A 16,109-nucleotide genomic window follows, 5' to 3' on the forward strand; every position below is an offset into this window, starting at 1 on the left:
ATATACTAGTTGTAAATCCCTCTAGGTCTTCTATGTGAGCCGCCCCACAGCATGGCAACTGACAGACAGGTGGTGTGATTCCATGACCAGGAACCAAACCTGGGCCACCGAAGCAGTGAGAGCGCCGACCTTTAACCACTAGGCCATCAATGCTGGCTTTATGTTGGTTTTTTAAAGAACACCAGGTGAATGTCTTCTATTTCTCTATCAAATAAACAAACAAAAAAAGCCCCATAAAAGGTTAAATCAAAGTCCTATAAGGGTAGAAATTGTGGTTCAGTCACTTAGTAACTCTGATAGCACCTAGCTTGGGGTGTATCGCAGGGCATAGAGGATGTCACAGAATATCTCAGACTGGAAATGAGCAGCAGTGAAGTTTATGCATACTCAGTGCTCTGGTAAGGAGAAGTGTCCAAGAGGCCAGTGTATCCAAAAACATTTGATTGGGTTCCCCATTAGTAAAAAGATGAGTGTGTGTGTGTGTGTGTGTGTGTGTTTGCACAGACATATAAAATGAGCATATACACATACACATAGTCATATAATACTGAATTAACATATTACGTATGTTGAAATATAAATTCATATATGTATATTTACTTCTCTACATACATTCATATGCAAAATGGGTGTTTCTGTGGCACTCCCAAGGATCATCTTTGCCCACCATAAGGGTGAACACACCCAACTTTGGACACTATCGCAAGTGACAATGCTAGGCAAAGTCACAGAAGTGGTGCTGTGAAGCTATCAAGCTGGTGACCTCCCCAAGTCCTCCAGATGACTGCCAAGTTGGTACGTGGCCACCATTCCTCACTTCTCATAGAACCTCATAGAGATAAATAATAAGCAAAGTTGAACTGGTTTAAAGGATTGTGGCTATCAAGATGCCACGGGCTGGTGGTGTTGGCCACAGTTTCAAAGTGGAGCTCTGTCTCTGGCACTGACCCAGGTAGCTAGTTCAGGGAAGAAAAACACAAAGCAAAAGGCAGACAGGAATTAAGTGGCTTTTTTCTTTAGCAATGGAAGGAAAGGGAGACACAAATTACTATTCTCAGGGTCTCTTTGGAATGAGCAGCCAAGAGAAAAACCTAGAGCCCCGAAGCTTGAGTCCTCAAGCTAATAGGAGTCAGCTCTGTTTTCTCAGAAAAGGTGCCCCTGCAAGAAGAAAAATGACAAGAAATCAGCCTCAATCTATTCCATACAGAGACTGGGCAGGGACAGCAGGCTGAGAAGATAAGTCTGAGTTGCTGTGGCTCCTTAAGACTCCAAGAGGCTAAGATCAAGTCTCGAACAAGCGGTGCTTGAACCCTCACCCCTGCAGGTCACAAGCCCCCATGCACTGGCCACTGGATGTCACTGCAGAGCCCAAGGTCAGGCTCTGCCTTTGGCCTGCACACGCTATGCCACCTGTGAGCACGTGGCATGACTGGAGGGTCGCCTGCTGCCCGGCAACAGGCTCGTGCAGTCAGGGGACATTTCCTCCTTCCCTGGTGTTTTCTCAGGCAGCATTTCTTAGACTGCAGGAATAATCACTAGCCAGGACAGCTCTGCTAGAGAATTCCACCTGAGTGGTTCTGCTTCCATCAGGCAGACTCCAGACAGGCCTGTTCTTACACAGTGGAGGTCCTCATGGCCCCACTTCTCTCGCCCAGGCTACACCTGTTGCTGATGCTGTTCTGTACACGACACCTTATTCGGCATTGTCTTGGTCACTGTACGTGTTCTGCTAACACCTCACATCAAACCACGCTTTACAGCGTAAGCCCTTTCCCATTCATTATCTCATTTAAGCATTGCAACATACTTCAGAGTGTGTGGGCCAGCTGAAATTTACTGATCAAAAACTCTTTGCTTCAGATCGCTGGGAAGATGGCAGCATAGGAGAACTCTGAACTCACCTCCTCCCATGGACACAAGAAACTTACAACTGCCCTTGGAACAATTACCCCTGAGAGAGAACTGAAAACTGTATAAAAAGAACCTCCACAACAAGGGACAGTGCTGACTGAGGTGGAAGAGGCAGAAATTATTTTCTGGAGAGGAAAAAGCCACATTCCAGCCACAGCACTTCACAGCTGGGAGCAATCTTAAGGTGGTACAAAGCTTTTCCCAAAGGAGTGAGGGATATGAGCAGCAGAGTTTACCACAATGAGCAGCTTTTGGACTCAGCACAACTGAGACGAGTGTCATAATATCCAGCTTTGCTGGCTATTAACTACAATGGGGAAGACCCCCCCAGAAAAGCTATCAGACATAAAGGATAGAAAAGTCTGCTCTCAAAGGGCCCACACACAAATTCACCCATTTTGCAAAGCAACACAAAATCACCAGAAAGAAAGATGAGCAGCCCTTTGGTAAAAACGGACTCACTTGAGAGGCTCTAGGCACATCTTGGTGAGAGGTGAGACCTCTCCAGGCTGAGACCACCTCCCCAGGGACTGAGACATTGGCAGGAGCCATTAATGTGACCTAGTACTGGCAGATGCCATTGGAGTTCTTCCTCTAGCCTGTTAGCACTGAGACTTGCCCCACCCACTAGAACACCCATTTAATCCAGCTCAGTCAAAGCAGGCAGCCTGCCTTAGGAACTGGCCCCACAGAACAGCAGGCCCTAGGGCAACCTGTGGGCCCACATAGGCTGGGTAGAGCGACCTCTACAGTGGGGTGAGTGGGTCCCCCTCTGCGGGGCAGGGCATGCGTGAGGGACAGGGCATGTGCGAGGGGCAGCCTTGCATTGGTAGAGTGTGTGGGGCCTCTGCAGTGGGGCAAGTAGATCCACTTCAGTGGGTTGGGGTGTGAGCATGGGGCAGGACTGTGTTGATGGGGTGTGTGAACCTGCTGATGGTGGGGTTTGTAAACTGTATCAGACTTGTGCTTCTCAAATAGCCACACAGGGGATCAACGCCACATTCCAATGCCTGACACAATTGTGTGCTGTCACACCTGGGGCCAGCCCCACCCAGCTGCACTCCTGAGAGAGCTGACAACAGCCTTTCAGACTGGAGGCCTACAGTAATTGTAAGCCCATGAGCCTAGCAACCAGCCACACTGGAGGCCTACTCACTTAACAGAAAAACTGTAGCAGGAATGTGCTATTAGAGCTTGTAGTCAACTGTGCTGGGGCTCCTCACACTTGATAAAGTGGCTGAAGGGACCAGAGCAGCCACCCACAGCTGAGCATTACAACCAGACAGCAAGGGGGACAGCGTAGCCTCCCTGGGCACCTGCAGCAACAGCAACTGTGCCACAACAGAAGGACACATGTAGCCCACACAGGGGACACTCCTGGAACATTTGGAACTAGTGATGAGAGGGAAGCCCACTGCTGGGCCTCATAAACCCTCTCTTACATAAGGCCACCTCTCCAAGATCAGGAGACATAACTGATCTACCTAACAGATAGATATAAGCACAGAGAAAGAGGCAAGATGGGGAGACAAAGGAATGTGTTCCAAATAATGGAACAGGACAAACCCCTGAAAAAGAACCAAATGAAACAGAGATAAACAATCTACCTGATAAAGAGTACAAACAAAAAGTCATAAAGATGCTCACTGATCTTGGGAGAACTTCAATAAAGAAGTGGAAAATATAAAAAAGAACCAATCATAAACGAAGAATACAATACTGGAAATGAAAAATTCACTAGAGGAACTCGATAGCACAGTAGGTGATACAGAAGAATGGATCAGTGAGCTGGATGAAGGACCAGAGGAATCACCTAAGCTGAACACATAAGAGAAAAATGAATTAAAAAGAACAAGGACAGCCTAAGGGAACTCTGGGACAACATCAAGTGCACTAACATCCATGTTGTAGATGTGCCAGGAGGAGAAGAGAGAGAGAAAGGGGCAGAGAATCTACTTGAAGAAATAATAGCTGAAAACTTTCCTAACCTAGGGAAGGAAGCAGACATCCAGGTACAGGAAGCACAGAGAGCACCAAACAAGATAAACCCAAAGAGGCCCACACCAAGACACATTACAATTAAAGTGCCAAGAATTAAAGATAAAGAGAGAATCCTAAAAGCTGCAAGAGGAAGGCAACAAGTTACACACAAAGGATACCCCATAAGGCTATCAGCTGACTTCTCAGCAGAAACCTTACAGGGTAGAATGGAGTGACACAATATATTTAAAGTGCTGAAAAGAAAAAACCTATGGCCAAGAATACTCTACCCGGCAAGATTATCATTCAGAATGGAAGGAGAGATAAAGAGTTTTCCAGACAAGTGAAAACTAAAGGAGTTTATCACCAAGAAACAAGCCTTACAAGAAATGCTAAAGGGACTTACTTAAGTGGAAAAGAAAAGACCACAAACAGGAATAAGAAAGTTTTTTTTTTTTAAAAACCAATAAATTAACTGGTAAAGGCAAATACACAGTGAAGGTGGCAGATCAACCACCTGTGAAGCTAATGTGAAGGTCAAAAGACAAAAGTACTAAAATTATTTCCATGATAAGAGGGTAATGGATACATACCCACAAAAAAAGAGGTTAAATATATCAAAAATATAAAATGTGGGAGGAGGGGAGTAAAAGAGCAGAGCTTTTAGCAAGAGATCAAACTTAAGAGACCATCAACTTAATATAGATTGCTATATATGTAGGTTAGTATATATGAACCCCATGGTAATCACAAAGCAGAAATGTACAATAAACACAGAAAAAATTAAGAGAAAGAATGGCTGGCCCAGTGGCATAGTGGTTAAGTTCACGTACTCTACTTTGGCAGCCCAGGGTTCACAGGTGTGCATCCCAGGCATGGACTTACACACTGCTCATCAAGCTACGCAGTGGCAGTGTCCCATATACAAAATAGGGGAAGACTGACACGGATGTTAGCTCAGGGACAATCTTCCTCACCAAAAAAAAAAAAAAAGAGAGAGAGAAAGGAACCCAAACATAATAATAAAGAAAGCCATCAAACCACAAGGAAGAAAGCATGAGAAGAAGAAAGGATCAGAGAAGAACTACTAAAATACCCAGAAAAAAAATAACAAAATGGTAATAAGAAGTGCATTCTTATCAATAGCTACTTTAAATGCCAATGCCCTAAATACTCCAACCAAAAGGCAAAGGGTGCCTGATTGGATAAAAAACAAAACCCATATATATGCTGTATATAAGAGACATACTTCAGACCCAAAGAAACTCACAAACTGAAAGTGAAGAGTGAAGGGATGGAAAAAAATACTCCAAGAATATGGTAATGAAAAGAAAGCTGGCAATACTTATATCAGACAAAACAGACTTTAAAGCAAAAACTGTAAAAAGAGACAAAGAAGACCACTACATAATGATAAAGGGAACAATCCAACAAGAGGATATAACACTTGTAAATATCTATGCACCTAACATAGGACCTAAATATATAAAGCAATTATTAACAGACATAAAAGGAGAAATAGACAGTAACATAATAATAGGAGGAGACTTTAACACTCCACTTATACAAATGGATAGATCATCCAAACAGAAGATGAATAAGGAAACACTGGCCTTAAATGACACATTAGACCAGATGGACTTAGTAGATGTATACAGAACATTCCACCCCAAAATTGCAGAATACACATTTTTTTCAAATGTACATGCAACATTTTCCAGGATAAATCACATATTAGGACACAAAACAAGTCTCAATAAATTTAAGAAGACTGAAATAATACCAAGCATCTTTTCTGACCACAACAGTATGATACTAGAAATCAGCTACAGGAAGAAAATCAGAAAACCCACAAAAATGTGGAGATTAAGCAAAATGCTACTGAACAACAATTAGGTCAACAAAGAAATCAAAGGATAAATCAAAAAGTACCTGGAGACAAATGAAAATGAAGATACAACTTGCCAAAATTTATGGGATACAGCAAAAGGGGTTCTAAGAGGGAAGTTTATAGCAGCAGAGGCCTACTGCAACAAAGAAGAAAAATCCCAAATAAATAATCTAGCAGTGGACCTAAAGGAACTGGAACAAAGAAGAAGGAACAAGGTCCAAAATCAGTATAAGGAAGGAAATAATAAAAATCAGAGCAGAAATAAGTGAAACAGAGACTTAAAAACAATAGAAGAAAAATCAATGAAACCAAGAACTGGTTCTATGAAAGATAAACAAAATCGACAAACCTTTAGCTACACTCACCAAGAAAAAAAGAGAGAAGGCTTTAATAAATAAAATCAGAAATGAAAGAGGAGAAATTACAACAGACACCTCAGAAATACAAAAGATTATAAGAGAATACTATGAAAAGCCAAATGCCAACAAACTGGATAATCTAGAAGAAATGGATAAATTCTTAGAATCATACAAACTTCCAAAACCGAATCAGGAAGAAATAGAGAATTTGAATAGATCAATTACTAGTAAGGAAATTGAAACAGTAATCAAAAATCTCCCACAAAATAAAAGTCCAGGACCAGAAGGATTTCCTGGTGAATTCTACCAAACATTCAAAGAAGACTTAATACCTATCATTCTCAAACTATTCCAAAAAATTGCAAAGGAGGGGAAGCTTCCTAACTCATTCTACAAAGCAAACAGTACCCTGATACCAAAACCAGACAAGGACAATACACAAAAAGAAAATTACAGGCCGATTTCACTAATGAACATTGATGCAAAAATCCTCCACAAAATACCAGCAAATCGAATACAATAATACATTAAAAAGATCATACACCATGACCAAGTGCGATTTATTCCAGGGATGCAGGGATGGTTCAACATCCACAAATCAATCAATGGGATACACAACATTAACAAAATGAGGAATAAAAATCACATGATCATCTCAACAGATGCAGAGAAAGCATTTGACAGATACAGCATCCATTTATGATAAAAACTCTGAATAAAATGGATATAGAAGGAAAATACCTCAACATAATAAAGACCATATAAGACAAACCCACAGCTAATATCATTCTCAATGGAGAAAAACTGAAAGCTAGCCCTCTAAGAACAGGAACCAGACAAGGGTGCCCACTTTCATCACTCTTATTTAACATAGTATTGGAAGTCTTAGCCAGAGTAATCAGGCAAGAAAAAGGAACAGAAGGGATCCAAATTGGAAAGGAAGAAGTGAAATTGTCACTATTTGCAGATGGCATGATTTTATGTATGGAAAACCCTAAAGAATCCACTAAAAAACTTTTAGAAGTAAATGAATATGGTAAAGTTTCAGGATACAAAATCAACATACAAAAATCAGTTGTGTTTCTATACACTAACAACAAAGTAGTAGAAAGAGAAATTAAGAATACAACCCCATTTACAATGGAAACAAAAAGAAGAAAATACCTAGGAATAAATCTAACCAAAGAGGTAAAAGATCTGTACCCTGAAAACTATAAAACATTGTTGAAAGAAACTGAAGACACAAAGAAATGGAAAGATATTCCGTGCTCTTGGATTGGAAGAATTAACACAGTAAATGTCCATGCTTCCTAAAGCAATCTACAGATTCAATGCAATCCCAATCAAAGTCCCAATGACATTTTTCACAGAAATAGAACAAACAATCCTAAAATTTATATGGAACAACAAAAGACCCCAAAAAGCCAAAGGAATCTTGAGAGAAAAGAACAAAGCTGGAGGTATCACACCCACTGATTTCAAAATATACTACAAAACTATAGTAACCAAAACAGAATGGCATTGTCACAAAAACAGACACACAGATCAATGGAACAGAATCGAGAGCCCAGAAATAAACCTGCACATCTCTGGACAGCTAATTTTCAACAAGGGGCAAGAACATACAATAGAGAAAGGAAAGTCTATTCAATAAATGGTGTTGGGAAAACTGGACAGCTACATGCAGAAGAATGAAAGTAGAGGGGCTAGCCTGGTGGCGTAGGGTTAAGTTTGCACTCTCCACTTCGGTGGCCCAGGGTTTGAGAGTTCAGATCCTGGGCATGGACCTACACATTGCTCATCGAGCCACACTGTGGTGGTGTCCCACATACAAAACAGGGGAAGATTAGCATAGATGTTAGCTCAGTGGCAATCTTCCTTAAGCAAAAAGGAAGATTGTTGACAGATGTTAGCTTGGAGCCAATCTTCCTCATCAAAATATAAAAAAAAAGGATGAAAGTAGACCATTATCTTACATACACAAAAGTTAACTCAAAATGGATTAAAAACTTTAATGTAAGACCTGAAACCATAAAACTTCTAGAAGAAAACACAGGCAGTATGTTCTTTGACATTGGTCTTAGCAGCATATTTTCAAGTACCATGTCTGACCAGGCAAGGGAAGCAATAGAAAAAATAAATAAATGGGACTATGACAAACTAAAAAACTTCTGCACAGCAAAGGAAATTATCAACAAAACAAAAAGACAACCTAACAACTGGGAGAAAGTATTTGCAAACCATCTATCTGATAAGGGGTTAATATCCAAAATAAAGAAAGAACTCATACATCTCAACGACAGAAAAACTAACAACCCAATTAAAAAATGGGCAAAAGATCTGAACAGACATTTCTCCAAAGAAGATGTTCAGATTAACAACAGGCACATGAAAAGATGCTCAACATCATTAGCTGTCAGGGAAATGCAAATCAAAACTACAATGAGATATCACCTCACTCCCATTAGAATGGCTATAATTAACAAGACAGGAAACAGCAAATGTTGGAGAGGGTGTGGAGAGAAGGGAACCCTTGTTCACTGCTGGTGGGAGCACAACCTAGTGCAGCCACTATGGAAAACAGTATGGAGACCCCTCAAATAATTAAGAATAGATCCAACTATTCCACTGCTGGGTATTTATCCAAAGAACTTGAAAACGCAAAGGCATAAAGATACACACACCCCTATGTTCACTGCAGCATTATACACAACAGCCAAGACTTGGAAGCAACCTAGGTGCCCATCAAGGGATGAATGGATAAAGAAGATGTGGTATTTATACACAATGGAATACTACTCAGCCATGAAAAAGATGAAATCTTGCCATTTGTGACAACAGGGATGGACCTTGAGGGTATTATGCTAAGCGAAATAAGTCGGAGGGAGAAAGTCAAATACCATATGATCTCACTTATAAGTAGAAGATACAAACAACAACAAACACATAGAGACAGAGATTGGATTGGTGGTTCCCAGAGGAGAAGGGGGGAGTGGGGAGGATGAAAGGGGTGATGAGGCACATGTGTGTGGTGATGGATGGTATTTAGTCTTTGGGTGGTGAACATGATGTAATCTACACAGAAATAGAAATATATTACACTGTACACCTGAAATTTATATAATGTTATAAACCAATGTTACCACAATTTAAAAAAAAAACCTCTTTGCTTAGCAAATTTCTCATATAAATAAAACGGAAAGCTAATCTTACTTGAGAAAACAGTCCATATTTACTAATTCCTTTTTTAAAATCAAGAACCTAGAGTCTCTACTTTGCTATAAGGTATTAGACAAATGGGTATTACCATCTGCCCTTGAAAGCAATAAAACTTTACTGCCCTAAAATTAACCGGCACTCAACATCATAAAGACATCAACTTTCTCAAAATTAATTTATAAGTTTAGTTTCCAACGCTGTCTGTAACTGCAAAACCTTGGAAACTTAAATGTCCTCCAACAGGATATTAGTTACATAAACTACAGTAAAAGTATAAATACTGCCTGGGGGAGGTGCCAGAGGGAAAGAGCAGTGCGAGGTTTTTCGCTCAAGGCCAGCTCCTGGGGTCCAAACCAGATGGAGAATCAGACGATCCAGATCATTACAGTGTGGAGTTTATGGTGGGCTGGCGTCTAACTGCCAGATGCCGTGGCAACAAAGACTTAGGCTTCAGATCCTCCTGACACCAAACCCTGTTTGGGACCTAAGAGACATCTCATAAAAACCATACTATATAGATATGACTGAGAATGGAACATAAATTATATGACGCACATATTTGCAATTCTTTGACTCCCCCACCCCACAAATTGCAACTCAGCAAACTACAACACAGCCCCTGCAAACAGCAGATGGGTTTTGGTGTGTGAAGTTTACCTGCCTGCCCCTGAAGGCTTCTGGGTCTGGTAGCCAAGTTGTCTCATCCTGGATGGAGCGGCTCCACTGCTGAAAAGCTCACATTCTGCTCTCTGACCACAACCTCCCACCCTCCCAGCTCCCCCCCCCCAACCTGGTCCCTCCCACTGACCCCATCTCCAGCACCATCCGGGGGGCCAGTCTCTGGATTCTACCAACTTTTCTAGTTTATGGCCGCTTTCCTGGCCTGAGTTCCTTCTCCAGCCAGCCTTGAACCCCGCAACTGTCACTAGAACACCCCAGCCCCCAACAGAGCACCCTCCCTGGCAGGCCTCTGAAGCTAGGATTTGTCTTCTCTGCCCCACCGCTAGCGACTGTGGTTCAGGAGGTCGGGGTGGGGGGAATCCAGGACTTCATACAAACTTTAAAACTTCCTAGGAGACTCTGATACAGACGAGAAACACTACCTCAGGAAATCAAATTCTCTGGTTTAACTATATGCTGATACAGGGTTTGATATTCAAAATATTTAATAATTGTTGTGGAGCAACTGGAACTCTCATAAGCAGCTTGTGAGGGTGTAATTTGTTGCAATCACTTTGCAAAACTGTGTGGCAGCTGACCACATGCACACCCAGTGAGAGAGCAATTCCTCTCCTAAGAATACATCCAAAGAAATGGGTACACAAGTACACCAAAACACATATATGAGAAAGACTATTTTTAATAAGCCCAACCTGGAGGCAATCTAAATGTCTGTTGACAGTAAATGAATAAACTGTGGAATATTCATCCTATGACGCACTATACTGTAATCATCAAACTACCGTGACACACAATATTGGGTGAATCTCACAAATACAATGTTAAACAAAAGAAGTCAGACAGAGAGTATGTAACTTTTTACTCCATTTATATAAAATTTAGAATCTGGCAAAACAAACCTATGGTATGAGATGTGAGGACAGTAGGGAGTTTGGGGGAGAAGGAGGGGGTGGAGCTGGGGAGAGGGCATGAGAAGGGGTGATCTGGGGGGTGGTAAAACGGATGTGTTCACTTTATGACGATTCGTCAGGTCGTAGATTATGGTGCATGCTTTTCTGTATATACGTAATGCATCATTTTAAAAGTTTTATATCTGCAAGACCCAGGGCGAGGGAAAAGTACTCAGCCATGCCCCTGCTGAGGCACGATTGGAATGGGAGCCAAGGCACACCCAGTCCGTCCACATGGTGCCTGCCAGCTGAATCTCCACCCTGGATGGCCACCCAATCCATAGTGACAAGGAGACTTCTTGCTTGCACAATACATTATTTACCCAAATGCCCGGTGGATGTCTCGACCTGAATTCCCACGAGACTCAAAGTTAGAGTCTCAGAATCCAAGCCCGAAGGCTGCCCCAGCTGGAGTGTAACTGTTCCCGAGTTTAGGGCTCCACCATCCACACAAACCAGAAATATGGAGCATAGGGCATGGGTGAGGGGCCCACATGGTCCTTCCCACTTCTCCTTCATGCCCTAGGGCGAGGAGGTCCCTCATCTGTTGAAACTGTCCCGTCCTCCCTGCTCACCCTCCCCCTGCCTAGGTCCAGACTCTCATCATCTCCACCCGCGCTCTTTCCTGGGTCTTCTCCAGTCTCCTTGCCCCAACTCGTGCACCTCCCATCCTGCACAGTGACCTTCCTAACACCCAAACTCCTTAGCATGACATGACAAAATATTCTTGAGGATGATTGTAATAAGCTTACCTCTCACCTGCCTTCTCCCATCCCCACACTTTATACCCCAGAAATAATAAACCCCTTAGCAGTCCCAAACAAGCCCTGCTAGTTCACACAGGTACCCTTCCTCAGTGCTGGAAAGGTCCTGAGCATTCTTTCAACTCACATTTCCCTTTCCCGGCTGCTAGGATAACTTCTCAAAAAAACAAAAGCCTACTTCCCTAGGCGTCTAGCTTTCTAACATGCCACTCTCTCCCTTATAAAGACTGTGGTCCATCAGGTGTCACCCATGTGCCCAACCTAAGGCCCTCAGGACAACAGACACAGATACAATACATCCCTGTGCCCCCAGCTTGAGAGGCACTGATGGAAACAGAATCGTACAGATATAATTGGCGAAAACCCAGAAGCAAGGAAAAGCAAAGATGACCAGAACTCTCGGGAAATGGACCCCTGTAATCGGGTGAAGAAAATTAATTTCAGTCCTAGATTTAGATCATTCTGTGCACAGAACATAACTTGTGGTACCCACTGTGGGTAAGAGCATGGGCTCCAGAGCCAGATTGAAGAGTTTGAATGCTGGCTCTGTTACTTACCACCTGGGACCTTGGGCAAGATCCTTAACCTGTCTGTGTTTTATTTGCCTCATCTGAAAAATGGGTTGTTGTGAGAATGGAAAAAGTTAACACGTGTAAAGCACTACGACACCTTGTAAGTGCATACAAGTGTTAGCTCTTATCATGTTCATAAGGTGAAGTCAAAAAAGAAGAGTGAATGGGGCTGGCCCAGTGGTGTACTGGTTAAGTTCACGTGCTCCACTTTGGTGGCCCGAGTTTGCAGGTTCAGATCCTGGATGCAGACCTACATGCCACTCCTCAAGCCACGCTTCGGCGGCATCCCATGTACAAAATGGAGGAAGATGGACACACATGTTAGCTCAGGGACAACCTTCCTCAAGCAAAAAGAGGCAACAGATGTTAGCATAGGGCCAATATTCCTTAACAACAACAAAAAGAGTTTAAAAAGGTTCATATATCAAAAAAAAAAAAACCCACTACCTATATCCATAGATGTAGGTCAGCCACAAGGCTCCACATTCCAACCCTGAAATTTTACACCATCTCTCCCCTTTATCCCAAGACAACTCAGAGATCCAGGTTCTCAGATCCCCCCAAGCCAGATGCCTAAATCTCAGTCTCCTCAGTTCCCTCTGACATGGGGCTCAAGCTGTGAAGTTTATGGAACCACACGTGGCTTCAGGACCCGTCCTGGAAAGGCTTTTTAATTGCCCTTAGGTGTCCTGCTCTCCTCTCTTAAAGGTGATTAGGACAGTGCTTCCTCACCCTGGACATGACTAATGAGAAGTGAGAGATAATTAGGTTCTCTAGGTTTCCTTAAGACTAAACAATAATATGTAATAACCTCCCTTTCTATTTATAAACAATAAAGAGACCCATTAGAGCAAATACCAGAAAAACTGTGGGCTACTGTGTTATAGTCACACTGTTTCCACCTCCCGCTGTAAGCACTGGCTGGTTACCCTTTTCCTCCCTGCAAGCCGCTTTCACAATCAACCCTTCCCACCAGGATGGGGACTCAGGTAACAACAGAAGCGGCGGTTTATTGAGAATGTAATGAATGATAAGACTCTTGCATACATTATTGTGGCTGGCAAAGAGTTGTCTCCCAAAATCCATTACCCCCCTTTTTCCACCATGGCAAGCTACATTCGACCATGTGGGTGAGGACAAGGGGAGCCGCTGCCCTAGGTGCAGAGAGGGAGCTCCATGCTGTGGAGGGTGGAGCCAGTTGGGTCCCTGGATCACCCCACGGAAAAGAACCTAACCCTGGAAGATTACTAGAAAGGGACAAATTTCCAACTGAGGGATCTCTTTGTTATAGCCCCTTAGCCAAACACCATCTAATATAACTACCTTACTTACTCCTAAAACACATGGGGAAAGAACAATGTTAGTACTTCGTAACCTCATTGGGTTACTGTGAGGATGAAATGAGAGGCTTGTGTAGTCCTTATAATAAGCATTTGCATACTATTATTACCCCCATTTTACAGATGAGGAAGTGGTAAGTAAAATGCTCCAGACCATATAGTTCATACGTGGTGGATCCAGGACTGGCACTCAGAGCTGATCTTGTAATCCCCATACTATTCCACTTCAAGAAGGACAAATGAGATAACATACAAAAGGCCTGGCTGAGTGCCGGGATTGGTACCTAATTGTGCTCTGCAGAGAGTCACAGTTGAGATAATGGCTGGGGAGACTGATGGACATCCAATGACATCCAGCTCTGCTCAGCTATGACTAGATTTGTGACTGAGCCAAGAGCCCGGGTCTTCTCCTGTGTAAAATGACAGTGATAACACCAGTCTCATAGGGCTGTGGTGACGATTAAAGGCAGTAACGTGCAGAATTTAGGATGGAGCCAAGCAGACTCAGCATTCAGTGAGCAGGCATCAGGGGAGGCCGGGGACAGCTACGGCCGCCTGCCCTCCTCCGCCCGCTCCTCTGCTTCCTTTTTGCAGACGCTGGGAATTATAACCAACATTTGTGCAACTTTCCACCTTGGAGAGCAGTACCGCATCATCCCTTGGCTCCAGCCTGGGAGGGAATGCAGGCAGGAATTACGATGATTCCCATTTTGTGGATAGGACACCAACACACAAGCTTCCCAGAATCAATTAGATGTAAGTGGCAGGCCAGGATTCAGACTTAGCTCCAAATGTCTGATCTCACGCTGCATGGCCGCAGCTGCCCCTCCTCCCAAAACGTTCCGGGTCTGACAGAGGAGCGTTTCTCCATGAATGAATGAGTGAATGAATATACTTAAAATGTTTACAATTAATTTGACAAATGAAAAGAGGGAGCCAAGTGTACAAAGGTTAAACCTCGGTCCCACCATGCTATTGCTGTGGGTCCTTGGCCTTAGCAGCCTCAGTTTCCCAATTATTAAAATAAGGATTGGGACACCTCCTTTGGAAGATCCCCTGGGCATCAAATGAAGCAGCGTGTGTAACCACCCGGAGCAGTGCGTCTGGCACATACTAGCTTTCTATAAACGGCAACAAACTCTGACTAACGGTTGTCCTGGAACAATACCTGCCAGGCAGGCACTGAGAGAGACCCTGCGGCGGGCGGGGGCGGGACAGCACAGCAGGCGTCTGGGGAAGTGAAAGAGGAGACGGTTTGGCGGACCAGAGAACCGAGCACCAGCAACAGGCGCTCCTCCACTCCTGTGACCCGGCCTCTCCAGCCAGGCCTCGCGACTCCGGCTCCCGCAGAGAGCGCGCCCCAGGTCCCACCTGCCGGGCAGCGGGCGCGCCGGCCTCGCACCCACCACTCCCGAAGCGAGCCCCATCGCCCCTCTGCTGCCTGTGCGGAGGTCCCACTTGGGTCCGAGAGGACAAGCCCAGCTGCGGGCCCGGAGTCTGGTCGCAGGTCTCCCGACTTCCCTGGGTCAGGAGGGGTGGAGAGGTTTTCGGATCTCGAGCGCAGTGCAGAACGCCACTGCCAGGCACAGAAGCAGACCCCCGGCGCCTCCACCCACGTGGCTCCCGTTCCCCCTACGCCGTCCTCCCTCCCCACGTTACCCCCACCCCCTACCTGCCGAAGTGCCCCACGTGGTCAAAAACCGGCTCCACGTTGCAAGCCCCCATGGCGCTGCCGAGCACTGCACTCCGAGGCGGGACGCGCCGAGCTCGCCGCGCGCCCGGGGCTGCGGGCACCGCGCCCCGCCCCGCCCCCGCCGCTCGGAGCCACCCGGCCCCGGCCGCCGCCCCCCCCCCCCCCCCCCCCCCCAGCCTCTGCGTCCCCGCGCGTCCAACCGCTCGGGCCGCGCGCAGGGCTGGCCTCCGTTCCTCCCTCGATCGCTCAGCTCCTCGTCCCCCCGAGCAGCCTCCCGCGCCCTTCCCGCCGCCCCGTGCCACCCTTGACTCTCCCCGTGTCCGCTGGGGGCCGCTCTCGCAGGAAGCCCCGGCGCTTCGGGAAAGGTGGTCACCCGACTCCGAAAGGCGGGGAGGCAGAGGCCGGGGTTCGGCCTGGGGCCCCGAGAACTTCAGAAGAACGCGCTTTACAGCTGCCGCGGCGCCCCCAACTTCCGTGCCTAAGCACCTCCGGCAGTACTTGGTTCTGTCCGTTTCTGGACGCCACTCTTGACGAGCGCAAACACCACCGTCTCAGAGACGTCCAACCATTTGAGGGCCAGGACAAGGGTCTACAGGCGCAGAGCATAAGGAATGGCTTCTGAGGACCCCGAGAAGCGGCAGGATCTGGCAGGGACGCGTTAAAGATGTTACGTTCACCAAAGGGCGAAGGAACTCCCTGGGTAGAGCCTGAAGCAGAATGGTAACAACAAACTTGTGCCTGAATAGGAT

The 16,109-nt window shown here is 45.0% G+C and overlaps 1 protein-coding gene across 1 annotated transcript in view; it reads right to left on the minus strand.

The window, feature by feature from the left end:
• Positions 1 to 15,477, minus strand: part of SLC22A16 (solute carrier family 22 member 16) — a 47,779-nt gene extending 32,302 nt beyond the window's left edge. The window contains exon 1 of the mRNA XM_023650920.2: positions 15,340 to 15,477. Coding sequence (XP_023506688.1) covers positions 15,340 to 15,392 — 53 coding nt within the window. The 5' untranslated portion in view covers positions 15,393 to 15,477. The remainder of the gene's footprint in view (positions 1 to 15,339) is intronic.
• Between the last annotated feature and the right edge of the window lie 632 nt (positions 15,478 to 16,109).

Source organism: Equus caballus, chromosome 10 (genome assembly GCF_041296265.1).
Source record: "Equus caballus isolate H_3958 breed thoroughbred chromosome 10, TB-T2T, whole genome shotgun sequence".
Classification (NCBI taxonomy): domain Eukaryota; kingdom Metazoa; phylum Chordata; class Mammalia; order Perissodactyla; family Equidae; genus Equus; species Equus caballus.